The sequence below is a fragment of the Rutilus rutilus genome (genome assembly GCF_951802725.1).
Source record: "Rutilus rutilus genome assembly, chromosome: 5".
NCBI lineage: Eukaryota > Metazoa > Chordata > Actinopteri > Cypriniformes > Leuciscidae > Rutilus > Rutilus rutilus.
This window is the reverse complement of record NC_140213.1, coordinates 33,691,715-33,705,900: the sequence shown is the minus strand read 5'-3', so window position 1 is coordinate 33,705,900 and position 14,186 is coordinate 33,691,715. Positions and strand designations below refer to the sequence as shown.

At 37.6% G+C, this 14,186-nt stretch overlaps 1 protein-coding gene across 1 annotated transcript in view; it reads right to left on the bottom strand.

Annotated features, from left to right (window-relative positions):
• The window catches only part of hgfb (hepatocyte growth factor b), a 41,342-nt gene extending 31,413 nt beyond the window's left edge, over positions 1 to 9,929 (bottom strand). Inside the window, exons 1-5 of the mRNA XM_084409682.1 lie at positions 9,683 to 9,929; positions 5,633 to 5,789; positions 4,962 to 5,074; positions 2,365 to 2,479; positions 89 to 231 (exon numbers count right to left, since the gene is read on the bottom strand). Coding sequence (XP_084265808.1) covers positions 89 to 231; positions 2,365 to 2,479; positions 4,962 to 5,074; positions 5,633 to 5,789; positions 9,683 to 9,731 — 577 coding nt within the window. The 5' untranslated portion in view covers positions 9,732 to 9,929. The remainder of the gene's footprint in view (positions 1 to 88; positions 232 to 2,364; positions 2,480 to 4,961; positions 5,075 to 5,632; positions 5,790 to 9,682) is intronic.
• Positions 9,930 to 14,186: the final 4,257 nt, after the last annotated feature.

Below are 14,186 nucleotides of genomic sequence, written 5' to 3'. Positions count from 1 at the left end.
ACATACTTTTATCATGAAAACAATACTTCAGTAATCACACATGTCTAGATCTTAACAACATGCTAAAAAATGCTGGTCTTGAACTCACCTTCCGAGCATTGTGGGATACTGCAGTCCTGATGGCGTATTCTGGGGTCCGTGGTAAAGCACCAAGGCCCTGTTGTGGTGTTGTCTGGGTTACGACATAAATTATCCCGTAGATCTCTGTGCTTATGCCTCTGGGGTAAGAAACTGATGGAGTGAGGACAGAAAAAGAGGTGATGTTTATAAAATCATACGCACAAGTAAAATTGTTCCAAATTCTTTAAACAATTACAGTTACTCCTTGACACGTGACTTGACATTTTTAGCTGTATAGAGTGAAGATTGATGATCGTATTAAACCAGTCATATAGTGACGTCAACAATCCTTTGCAATTATTAGCTGCTTTGTCTTACTGAATAAAGAAACATCACTACAACTGAGCTAAGAATTTTATTGGGTGTCACATGACACATATTTGACTTCCAGCCAAATACAACAGAATATCACAATAATATTTATTTACATTACTTAAAATGGCACGACTATCGGTAGCTTTAACATCAGAATGCAGCTGCTATTCTACATTTCATTGTGATGCAATAACTTATATTTGGCCCAGGGGAAATTGTTACCTCTTCATTTTTTTCACATATGGAAAAAGTACAGAGGTTTGACCTTAAGACAACAAATGCATGTAGACAAATAATGATTTTGGCAAGAAAATGGGGTAGTATAAAGCTTTTGGGCAGAGAAGGTTAAAAACTACACAGTATTATGACGTTGTTGTTTTAAGAGGGTTTATTCTTGGTTATTTGAAAGCTCTGAAAGCTCCATCACTACATTTACAGATTTTTTTGTCATCCAATAATCCATTTATTCTAAAACCAAAAGTATCTAACTCCAATGGATTAGTAGTATATGGCTAGTCATGTGACATGGTGACCACCATTATGTGGTGACACCCCATTTAGAACAGCTTTTGTTGGGCCACCAATATGAAAAGAATCTTCACCTACTGTAAGTGCTCATCATTTTAAACCTATTTCTCAAAGTTACTATTTATTTATTTAGGGGTACAACTTTATATACAGCTGAAACTCTGAGATGCTGCTATATGCAAATAGTTGCAAAAAGTATTTTACCCTTGCCATGCAAATATTTGTAAACCATTAATAAATCATTGCCTTAAGCCAAACAGTAATTATCTTTTGTGTAATTGGCAACACAAATTAGCCATGTTCAAAATGATTGATGAATACAGATAAAAATGCAATCTGTGACAAATTAGCTGACCTACGGGTCTGTTCGGTATTTCAAAACGTTCAGGTCCATTGGCTTCTTGAGCCGATAAAACATGCCTGTGATGTTTCAGAGGCAAGCATATCAGAAGCTGGCTTTAAAACTGAGCTGATGTCCATTAGAGAGATAAAAAAAAATCTGAAGGAAAAAGAGGAGAGAGAGGGAGATATCCAGAGTTGGGAAGTTGGTGGTGGGGTCAAGGTCTCTGAAAGGTAATCACATTTTCAGGATAAAAAAAAAAACAAGAACTTTTAGACAGGCCTACTACCAAAAATAGGGCAGATCTATCGTATCGACTTGCTGTACAGGAAGTAAACCGAAAGCACCATGTGGTGTCCCTAATGAATTTCTGCAGCAGTAATGAACTTGTATCAAAGACGTGTTCTGCATTAGGTATCTTATCTTAGCCTTGTGCTGCTTTCTGTCAAACTCCTACTTATGCACAAACCCTCAAATCCTCTAAACATGACATCAGTTCCAGGCTGCATTTGGCTTCTAAATGTTTATTTTTAGATGTTAATGTATACAAAAATGTATATTTGGGGTAAACTTGCAGTGAATATTTACACATAGGAATAACTGTACACAAACATCTATTTTTGGACATGCAAGAACGGAAGCAATTGTTTGAACCAACTGGCTGTTTGTTGGCATTCCTGCCATTGACCTAATTGTCTCTATCGGCACTCCACTTCTGAGAATCATCGAGTTGCACTTACTGTCACACTTAGACTCAGCGAGAACCTTCTCGCGAATCAAAGCCAGTAAGACAGCACACATAAACTTGCACATTCATCATCATTAGAGGCTAATGGGGATTTTTATAACCCATCGAGTCTGTTTTGCCATTAGCTATCTAGTAGTGTAATATGTGCATAAATAAGTAAACTGAAACATCCCTAGGAGATGTTAACTGCTATCTGCTCTCCACAAGACTTTGGATAGCCACAGAAATGCACATAGTGGGTAATTGAGTTTAACCGCCCGTAGAGAGAGACCGAACCAAGAATGGGAAGTAAAGAGAGTGAGTAAGCACTTACTTGTGTTCATGTGGTGTTTTGGAATTCCAGAGTTGGCACTGGACTCCACTCCTGGTCACTGATCTCTTTCCTTTGTAGTTGAGTCCATTGCCGATGATGCATTCTCTCACGAAGTCTATAAGACACCGGGCATACAGACACACCTGAGGTTATGCAACAATCTTTATGTGTGACACTCGGGTTCTGGAAGCAAATATCTCATTCGTCTTCACCAACGTGACATTTTAAACGTGAAATTTAAATGAATTTAACTGATGAAATTCTTGCCTGATAAGCGGAACGGCATGGAATATCTTTGAGCAAACGCACTCTTGGAAGGATTTTAAGCAAGAACAAGCTGTGGCGCAGGAAGAACAAAACGGATGTGGCTGCATGAGGTGCCAGCTTTCATTGAACAACTTCACTATGACTTTTAAAGTCATAATTTAAATTTAGTTAGTCATAATTGTGACTTTTTATGTGAATTTTTTTTTCTTATGTGGCGGGAATGGGATTCCATAGGAATGGGCTTAATAGTTACTTAATAGTATACTTAATAGTTTTGTTGAATAGTTGTTTTTTCAGGATTCTTTGATGAATAAAGTTATTTGAAATAAAAATCTTTTGTAATGTCTTTACTGATACTTTTTATCAATTTAATGTACACTTGCTGAATAAAAGTGTTCATTTCTTTCAAAAAAAGGAGAAAAAGAAAGTTTTGAACCAAGGTTGCTAAAAGTCTCTAAATGTCACTTTTGCACTTTATTGTCAGCAGTAATACATATAGACACGCAAAGTCAACAGAAATCCCAGCCTGATCTTTGTGTTTTGGGGGAAAGTTCTACTTAAACACGAGTTGATTTGATAAATGTCAAGTCTTAAAGGCAAGTGTTTTATACTTCAGATAATCTGCAGTATTATAAGAAGAAGAAGTGAACAGAGGGGTATTTATTTCCAGGGACATAGAGTGAGATTTATTTTGCTGTGTCATCCTCATCATGATGGTGGATAGATAGAATATGTGTGTGTTTGCATGAGTGTGTCATCATCACATGGACACTGATCTCACATTTATTCACACTGAAACTTAATTAATCCTTAAGAGTCCAATACTTGGCTAAGGTTTAAGAACAGCTCGTCATATTATGAAACCCCTCAGTGGCAGATCATGCCAGCATAAGCTTTAACTCTAGATGTCTTGGTATTGAGATTTAAAAGGGTTTACATTTTGGTGAGATCATGGAGTTGATATTTTATGCTTGACTGGTTTGGCTTAGTTTGAAAATCATTCAAATTAAAGCCCCAATCTAAAATGTTACATTATGCGTGACATCAGACATTTAAAAAATAAAAATACACAGTGAATATGATTGAAAAAAAAACAGTTCAATACTTTTGAAACCTGGTATAGAAAAAGAATATAGTTTTGGAATTGGGGAACAAAAACTGAAATTACATTGCTCAGTAATACTTTATTTCGATGGTCCACTTTAGACATTGTACTATAAGTAACTTTGCAACTACATGCCAACTAACTCTCATCAGAGTATTAGTAGACTGTCTGCTTAAAGGGTTAGTTCACCCAAAAATGAAAATTCTGTCAGTAATTACTCACCCTCATGTTGTTCCAACTGCGTAAGACCTTCGGTCATCTTCGGAACACAAATTAAGATATTTTTGATGAAATCTAATAGCTGATCACTCCTCCGTAGGCTGCTAGGTGGCCCAAACTTGCTGGCCCAGAAAAGTTATTAAAGAGATCGTTAATATAGTCCAAGTGACTACAGTGGTTCAATCTTAAGTATATCAAGCGACGAGAATACTTTTTGTGTGCAAAAACAAACTAAAATAACGACTTTATTCCACTATTCATTTCCTTCTCTCTGGACCTCTAGTTGGTTCGCGTAGTGTTTTAGCGCAGCGCGTCTGTGTTACACGTCACCACGTAGGCTCACTATTGGCCGACGCTGGTCATGTGTGTGATGCGTGATGACGTATAACACAGACGCGCAGCGCAAAAACACTACGAGGCCCAAAGAGAAGGAAATGAATAGTGGAATAAAGTCGTTATTTTAGTTTGTTTTTGCACACAAAAAGTATTCTCGTCGCTTGATATACTTAAGATTGAACCACTGTAGTCACTTGGACTATATTAACGATCTCTTTAATAACTTTTCTGGGCCAGCAAGTTTGGGCCACCTAGCAGCCTATGGAGGAGTGATCCAGCTCTCAGATTTCATCAAAAATATCTTAATTTGGGTTCCGAAGATAAACGAAGGTCTTACGCGGTTGGAACAACATGAGGGTGAGTAATTACTGACAGAATTTTAATTTTTGGGTGAACTATCCCTTTAATATCTGCAAACACTTTATTTTAATGGTCCTGCAACAGACATTTTACTGACTAGAAGTAACTATGCGGTACATGTCAACTTATTCTACTAACCTTAACACCTAATCCTAACTTAACACTCTACTAACAGTTTACAACAGTATACTAATACTCTAATGAGAGTTAGTCGACCTGTACAGTAGTTGCATATAGTTGATATATTGTGCATTCCTATTAGAACTACTCTCTGGATCTACTCAAACCTAGTGGCAATAAAGCAGTTTACCTTTCTTTTCGTATAGGTCGAAGTTGAAGTCATTCTCCAATTGGACACCAATGGTGAGGCTGTCGTACGACAGTAAATGACACTTTGCACTTTTCTGATCAAAGCTGAATGCTCTGCAACGAGACATGGCAGATGTTAATCATATTACATTATGTTAAGCATATGATAAGACGAGGGTGACAAGAATGATGATTGTGAACCTTGAATTGAGACACGTAATGTCATCAGTAGATATTATTATCATGTAAAGCAATGCATAAAATAGCTACTGTTGTACAATTTTTGTATTTTGTCAGGTGATGCCTCCCCAAAAAAAGAAAATGAAAGCATTGCAAGAGCTAAAGATCAAAAGTCATGCAACTTCATGCAATTTCTATCTACTAAGAGCTGCATTTTCTTTCTATGCAGAAGTAACCAGAGGTCATCGACCTGAAACATCAAAATAGGAAATACTGGGACTGCTGATGTTCGATTTCCACTGATGAAACAGATTCCAGCTGCTTCCTCTCAAACTGTGTTGTACACAATTAGCCAATCCAATGCTATTTCAAATCAGCGTGTTTGGAAACAGCAACTTGGGAGTGTGCTTCTTTTATTTAGACACTCCGGCTGTTTATGATTGCGTGTAAGGTGGGGTGTCTCTGTGCTTTAACCTTTATAGACCTCTGTACCTGCAGGTGAACTGAAGCTTCCTGTTGCGGCTACAGCGGCGTGCACACTTTCCCACGCTCATCTTGCGGCCTTTGGACATGTAGGACACATCAGGTGGCGTGGCCAAGCGCACGGCATCAGTCTTCTGGTAGTCTTGCAGGGCATGCCTCTTAGTTTCTGCCACACAGAACATACATGTTAGGATGGGGAGAAGCAGTAGTCGAATCCTAACATGAATTTCATGACAGATGGTACGTTATTTTCTTCCTCTTTATCAGTTAAGGCTGATCATAAGCCTCATAGGAGAGAGCAGAGTGGCCATAAAATAGAATTTGAAATATGGAACTAAGATGACGAAATTGTATTTCAGCAACCTGCTTAGAATACAGGAAGAATGGGAAGATCTAAATGTTTTCATAATCGACTAGACAGTTGGATGTCTGAATAGTCAACAAGTCAGCGTTAAAGGATTAATTCACCAAAAAATGAACATTTTACCATAATTTACTCACCTTCAAAATATTGTAAACCCGAATGCATTTCTTTCTTAATGCAGAACACAGAAGACATTCTGACGAACGACTTTCATTGCATGGACAAAATACACAAACAAACAAACAAACACAGTTCTCCAAAAATCCCTTTTGTGTTCCACAGAACAAAAGTGTCAGATATTTAGAATGGTGAGTAAATGATGACACATTTTTCACTTTTTGGTGAACTTTCCTTTTAAGGAAACCTTCTGTAATTTATATGGTCTTACGCCCACACGACCCCGATCAGACTAAACTAAGTCAGCTTTACCAGTGTGACTGTTAGCATGCTAAAGCTCTCTGAGAAGTTGCATCTCAATTATTTGAGAACTGCAACAACCTACTAGTGAGGTTACTAATCAACTAGTCAACTGTGGCATTTATTTGCAGTTGCAGTGAAGCAATAAATTAGCTTTTTGATAGGGCTTTCATTTTATTTCAAGATTTTTTCTGAGTGTATAACAAGATGCAAAGGCATCAATCCCAGTCTGCTTTGGTGAAGTATTGGAAAGGATTGTGAAGGCCAAATTAAACTGGCTCTGATCCAAGTGTGCAGCACCAAACCTTCTAAAACCACCACAAGAGGCCATACATGCCAGCTGCAGTCATAAGAAGTGAGTTATCTGTCAAGCACATGGTTAGAAAGCACCAATTCCACATCCACAAACCACATTGTGAGATCAAACATGTTTTTGGATGTGAAACAAGCCCTCAATACTGATAGTAGACCAACCAAGGAACATTACTCTCCATCTAAGCTCTAAAAATGACCCAAAGCCAACAGTCATGCTCTTAGAAAAGACTCCAGCTCTTGACTGGCTCTGAATATCAAAAGAAAATGAGTCTGTATGGAACAACAAGCAACAAGATTGCCAGTTTCTCAGTGCACAACACTCAGGGTCATCTCATAATATTATAGACAGTAACATGACTATGTTTATACAATATCAAAGAAGCTATAGTAGTTTGATGGAAGTAAAGCATTACAAATGCATAATGTAGGCCTACGTATTCTAATGCTTGCAAAACGACAGGATAACTGAATGACTCAGTACATCTAAACAAAGGTTTTATTCCCCATTATACAGAATGTATTGCTATAAAATCAATAAACTCTATGATCAAAACGCAAAACAACTAACAGGCCACATTGATTCTTCAATGTCACAGATCATATTGCAGATTAGAAACAAAATGACTAAACCTCGGAATAATTAATATGCTTTGCGCAATTAAGCGGTTTTGATTTCAGAAGAAGAGTTTCATAGTGCCACAGTCTAACACTTAATCTCTCACTTCGGCTCGACGCACACTGTCGGTGACTCATTTATCCAGATGTTTTGGGAAGAAACAGCCCACTCACCATGAATGTCAACATCTGTGAAGTTTTCCGTAGTGAAACTTAATGCAATGTTTGGGAACTGTGACGATTTTGATACATGTGTAATTTGAGTCATGAACTCAATGCATTTAGATGCTTTTAAAATAGATAATAAAAATTGAAATTTAGGAGATTAGTTAAGATGAAAAAATGAATGGTGTTTAATCTGAGGATACAATTGTATGTAGCACACTCATTTACAGTATATTTAGCATTCAGTCATCAAATTTGATTGGCTGAGCGGTGTTCCAATAGGGCTGATATACAGTTCAACAGCAATGGAATGTTTTCCTGTTTGCATCACTCTGCTTGTCTGTTTTTGTGGGGTTTCAAATCAGAGTTCGTGATTTGGCTTCTTTTGGAACAACTTTCTTTGTCAGAGAAAAATATACAAAATAACAAGCCATTTTTATCTGAAACATAAAGAGCTGTTGCAACATCACATTCACAACCATGTCCTGGTCTGCATACTATTAGCATGGCCAAATCACAGCCATGTTAATATTCAGTAAAAGAACACGTTGTTTCATATTGTTTAAAGACCATGTGAAACAGAAGATGTGACCAACTTTATTTTAATATTGAGGCATATTTCCGAGGGAAAAGTAATATTGAGTCAGAAAATAAAATAAAGGGAGGGGCTTGATTTTAGTGAACCTTCTCCTTGGCTTGAAGGGGAGTGTTTAAAGAGTTAATTTACCCAAACATGAAAATGATGTCAGTAATTACTCACCCTCATGTTGTTCCAACCCCGTAAGACTTTTGTTCATCTTCGGAATACAAATTAAGATATTTTTGATGAAATCTGAGAGCTGGATCACTCCTTCATAGGCTGCTAGGTAATCGATAGCTGCCATCCCAGAAAAGTTAGTAAAGACATTGTTACAGAAATAGTCCAAGTGACTACAGTGGCTCAACCTTAAGTTTATGAAGAGACGAGAATACTTTTTGTGCGAAAAAAACCCAAACTAAAATAACGACTTTATTCAACTATTGATTTTCTTCTGTGTGGTCTTCTGAGTGAGTTCACGTAGTGTAACAGTGCAGCGCTTCTGGGTTGTACTTCAGAATGTAGGCTCACTATTGGCCGACGCTGGTCATGTGTGTGATGCTGGCCAATAGGGAGCCTACGTTCTGACGTACAACCCAGAAGCACTGCACACAACCCACAGTGAGCCAGCTCTCAGATTTCATTAAAAATATCTTAATTTGTGTTCCGAAGAATGAACGAAAGTCTTACGGGGTTGGAACAACATGAGGGTGAGTAATTACTGACAGAATTTAAATTTTGGGTGAACTAACCCTTTAATAATGTTCTGCCTAAGACGCCAAACTTACATCAACAGAGGAGTGGAAGAAAATTACACAATTTTGTCTTTTTTTTTCTTCTGTAAATTAACTTGCATGGGCTATTGTTCACCACAAATCTAGTAATGTGCGCAACCAAAGTAAATAGAGTAAATTTAGATTTCATTCAGACTTTCAACATCTTGACAATGCAGTAGAAATTAACATGCTTGCATAAATATTTACATTCTCATAGTAATATTATCAACAATTATGAAGTATGTTGTAACCATGTGAAACAATACAGTATAAACATGTGAAATAACACGTTTCATTATTTGTATTATCATTATTATTATTAGTATTTAATAATATATAATATGTTTTATTTGATAAATATTGTGTGACAAACCTCTAGATTCACCCAAAAATTGTACACAAGGTTTATGAGTCTATTGGGCAGTTGTTTATTTGAAAATAACAGGGTGAACATTTGTGTCAGACAACTGATTTGTTTAAAAGGTTTCTATATGTAAATGTAACAATAAATCAGTGAGCTTAATCTGTATGACGACTTTAAAAAAATTCAATATGTTCCTTTCATGAAACAAAGATACTTAGGCTATGCGTTAATTTGGCGAAGCCCAAAAGGCACCAATTAGGAATGACCCTTAAATAGCATCCTGTAAGCTCGCGAAGATAGTGGGCTTCTCCAAAATGCTGGTACAAAAAAATAACCATGCCATATTCAGCCCTGAAACCTTTTAGTACAGTTGCTGATATTACTGTTAAACATGATGCAGGTATTACCGCAAAACATGATACATGATACCTATAAAGAAGCTTCTCTGACTGAAAAAAAAACTTACCTGAGTAAACCAAAACAGCCACACATAGCAAAATTTTGTAAATCCACATGTTGCTTTAAATAGTTTTAAGCGACTCCAAAAATACAAAAGAGATGTCAGAAGTCTCGGCGTTTTCCTCCTTTTAATACGACTAATAGTAAGATTCTAGTCTACCAGCAGTTGCTGTTGCGGTGCTCTTGTGGACAGTGAACAAGCGCGCGATGGACTGACTGAAGATGAGCGCGAGCTGAGAGAGTCTACCTCACGCGCTCCCTCCCCTTTCCCTCAGCCCATTTAAAGTCGCCCCGCCACTGTCCACTCCTCCACATAATATTATCACATATTGTCGCATTTCCTGATAGACACCGAGGTTGTTGAACCAATCCGGGAAGTAAAATAAATGCAAATTGTTTATATTTGTTTCCGCTCTAATTTATTGGAGCGGATGGAAAGTGTTAAGGAGATGTCAACACAGCTGTGTAATGCACTAACCTCCTTGAGGGTGTTTGGGAGTAAAGTTGTGAATTGATAAACTCTGGGCCACTCACGTTGTTTTAGTTTGCAAGATGTGATAGCTTATTTTATATTTCATTATCGGACGGCAACTCTCTTAGTCATGATAGAAAGAAATTATTAATCATGTTGTTCACTTTATCATTCACAATTATGCTATCATTTCACTGCCTTACAAAAATTTGCAGTGACAACCATAGTTTCAGTCACACAGATAGATAGTTATGGTCTGCTTAAAAAAATTGAACAATGATATATATAGTTCAGCCATGAAACTGCTGTAATCAAACATTATCATATAACCTCGACGCATCAAACGAATACATTATTGCTGCGCGCTATGCAAGTTCTCTTTCTAGCCCTCCACCTCCCCAGCACCACCTGCCTAGATCTGCTTGGGGGTTTCCCTCTATATACATAATGAATGAATGAATGAATGAATGAATGAATGAATGAATGAATGAATGAAAGAAATGACAGATAGCCTACTGCAATGGTACTGCAGCAGAAACTGGTTATCATGGTAAAATCTTTTTATTTATTTTTTTATTATAATTATTAACTTTTTATATTATCTTTTCACTTTATCATTCACAAACATTCAGCTGTTGTTCCTGTAATTTATGGATTCATACCAACAGGCAACACATTAAAGTTTTAGATCTGTGAATATTCAAAGAACAACGACACAACATATTAAGCCTTTTTGTAATCGGAAGTTTACGATATTGATGTCACAATGAACATAACTCATCTTCCTGTGTCACGAATTTCAGATCGAAGAGAGGGGGAGAGAGAGGGATTAGAGCAGGTTGGGAGCACGAGTTGTTTATTAAACAGTACTACACTCAAGATGCTCATCTCTTCTCTTGGAACAGAAAGAGCTCTTCTATTGTGCTCCGTGATGGCAATACACTCCATCTGTTTATTTGTGATGTGCTCATACTCAAACAGGTATTCCAGGCTGTTTTGCTTTTGGATGCACTGGAGCTTTTTTGTTCAATTATTAATCATTCACTCAGTTTGGCATGCTTTTGTATGGCTGGTTGTTTATCCGTACTGTGTTTGTATTAGTTTAGTTAGCAGTAGTGTTTATGTGAGTGTCCATGACTCTGTGATCGTATTTGCTTCTCCTTCCTCTGGTGATGGAGGTACAAACTACAAATGCCAACTGACATGCCTGACGGCCCCATGGGAGTAATCAGTCAGTGTGTGCGTGTATCTACTGTTTCCAGCATTGTCATTCCACATCCTGTCCTCTCATCTCTCGACACCTCTGGGTGAATCTCACAACATGTCCAGATCACATTTCACCCCTAAAATTAAAAGATATACATACAACATTATATTCTGTATAGTGACAATGAGGCCTATTTCAGGGTATTAAGATTTCTGACAATATTTTCAAGACAAGTAAGCACATATTATCCCAAAATTCTCATTAACTGAATGTGCCAGGATATTTTCTCCCCATTTTTCCTAAATGTGATTCTTATATTCTCATTAATGCTGCAATACAATTATATACACTTCAATTCAAATGTTTGAGGTTAATGGATTAAAATATTCAGCAAGGTTGCATGAATTGATCAAAAGACACAATGAAGACATTTCTAAATTTTTAACATTATATTCTTCCTCAGCTGTCACATCATGTCCAAATGAATGACTTCTGGTTGCTTTGATGCAGCAAATCCCTTTCAGTGTGAATGCTCTTTCACTCCTCTTCTCTTCCTGAAGTGCTGTCTATCTCCTTCTCTGACAACATCTGAGTGACTCTCTACAACACAAAAACAATGCAACAACATGGATCAAAATGTTAGGAGCCCTATGGTCTGTGTAAAGAGGTTTCAAATCACCATAACTAAGAGCAGATGCATGCAGATTGCAAAAGCTGACATCTAAAGAATCCCACCGTTGAAGTCAGAATTACGGGATCTGTGGTCAACCAGGCTGCTTATTTCATTTAAGTTTGCAAAAATTGCACCCAACACATGTGTGGCGATAAATTAAGAACCATGCATAAGTAGACATTAATAGGGTATGAGCAAAGACATTGATCATATTGGGAATTTAACATGGAATTTGATTCACAGCCACATCAGTCAATAAGTGCAGCAAATTCCATGATTAATTCAGGGTGAGATCCGCACATCTAAAGGTCACTTTCATTCTTCAAGGAAGAAGTTTTGAAAACGTTCCTTAATTACAGGGAACCTTCATAAATTGTCCATGTGGTATCTGTTACTCCATCGTGACAGCACAAAGGTACAGCTGTGATTCCCACATAACATGGTACTTTGTAAAAGTGAATTGAGTGAATCATATTCATAATCTGTTGAACTTTCAACAGTCTTGATATCTGGATCAGAACACAAACATCAATGTCACCACATGTGGTTTTGTCTATGTGTTTAGCCCTTGTTCCCACAAATAAACAAAACAACAGACTAATTCGCTCTGGTGTGTGTCTGGTGTCTAACGAAGACCATGTGCAGTGAACACAAACATATAATGAGTCATTCACTGTGGTGCTGATGTGGTAAAGATGTAAGCAGCTACAGACAACAGGCTAATTTACCTTTCAGTCAACACAGGGATGTGTTATTGCTGCTGTGCACACAAACAGATAAACATACACCTAATACTTACAAGTACACTTAAGCACACTATTCACAAGTTTGGTCTACATTGCAGCTTATATTGGCTAAAATGGTCTGGTTAAATAGTCAAATCAACTTTTATTTTCCTTAGATTCAAATTCAAATTCTGCTGTTCTACATCTGGTTTGCTACCTCAATTCAAATTTAATTCAAATTGAGGAATTTAATTGGAACATAAAAGGTATTCACAATTCAAGTATGGATGGCACACCGAGTAGCTGAATATATTTTAAAGATTGGATAACATGAACCTTACAAACTTTGGCAAATTTAGTATAGCAGTTTAATATCTTGAAATATGGCAGACTGATTAAAACCTGCACTCTTACTCCTAGAAATTGGATAATGTTGGCCAATCAAACTGAAGTTTTGACATTTTGAGAATGCATTTAGCAGATGGTCTGTGAATGGTCAGTAAGACCATCTGTGAATGGTCAGTAAGACCATCCTTTGCGCTAAAAGAAGATTAAAGAAAATAGTCCAACGCCATGGTACAATGAGCACACTCGGGCCCTTAAAGGTCCCGTTGTATGCCCCTTTTCACAAGATGTAAAATAAGTCTCTGATGTCCCCAGAGTGTGTATGTGAAGTTTGAGCTCAAAATACCCAACAGATAATTTTTTACAGCATGTTTAAATTGACATTTTTTGGGGCTTAGAAAAACGAGCTGTTTCAGTGTGTGCCCTTTAAATGCAAATGAGCTGCTGCTGGACGACCCAGGGGGCGGAGCTTCATGAGCTCGCGCTCAGTCTGTCAGGGCAAATTCATCTCATGGAATGATGATAATATCAGAAACTCTCAGTAACGGCGTTCATTTCGAGTCGGACAATAATGCCTACAGAGTCAGAGTGCTGTATAGAGATGAAACAGGTATGGTTTAGTAGTTTAATTACGGTTATTATAACGTATTGTCATCTGCTTGTATGTATCCATTATTTATTAACAGCCTACAAGTCTGCTGTTTCGGACCAGGTCCGAATGATGATCAAACATGTACTGATGAGTTTAATAAAGTTTATTGTACATCACACAAAAGATGAAGCGTCAGTTTTACTTCAGAAAATCACGGTAAGAGCTGAGTAAACACAGTAGCCTAATGGCGCTTTTCCACTGCATGGTACGGCACGGTTCGGCTCGGTACGGTTCGACTCGGCGCGGAACGGTTCGGCTCGCTTCGCTTTTCCACTGCGTGGTACGACTCGACTCGGTACGGCACGGTTCGGTTCGCTTTAGCTCGGTTGCTTTTCCATTGCAGTTAGTACCGCTTCAAAATGGGTGGGACTGATCGTTATAGTTGCCGCCTCTACTGCCATGACATCATCGTAAACGCGCCACATTTCAAACGCACA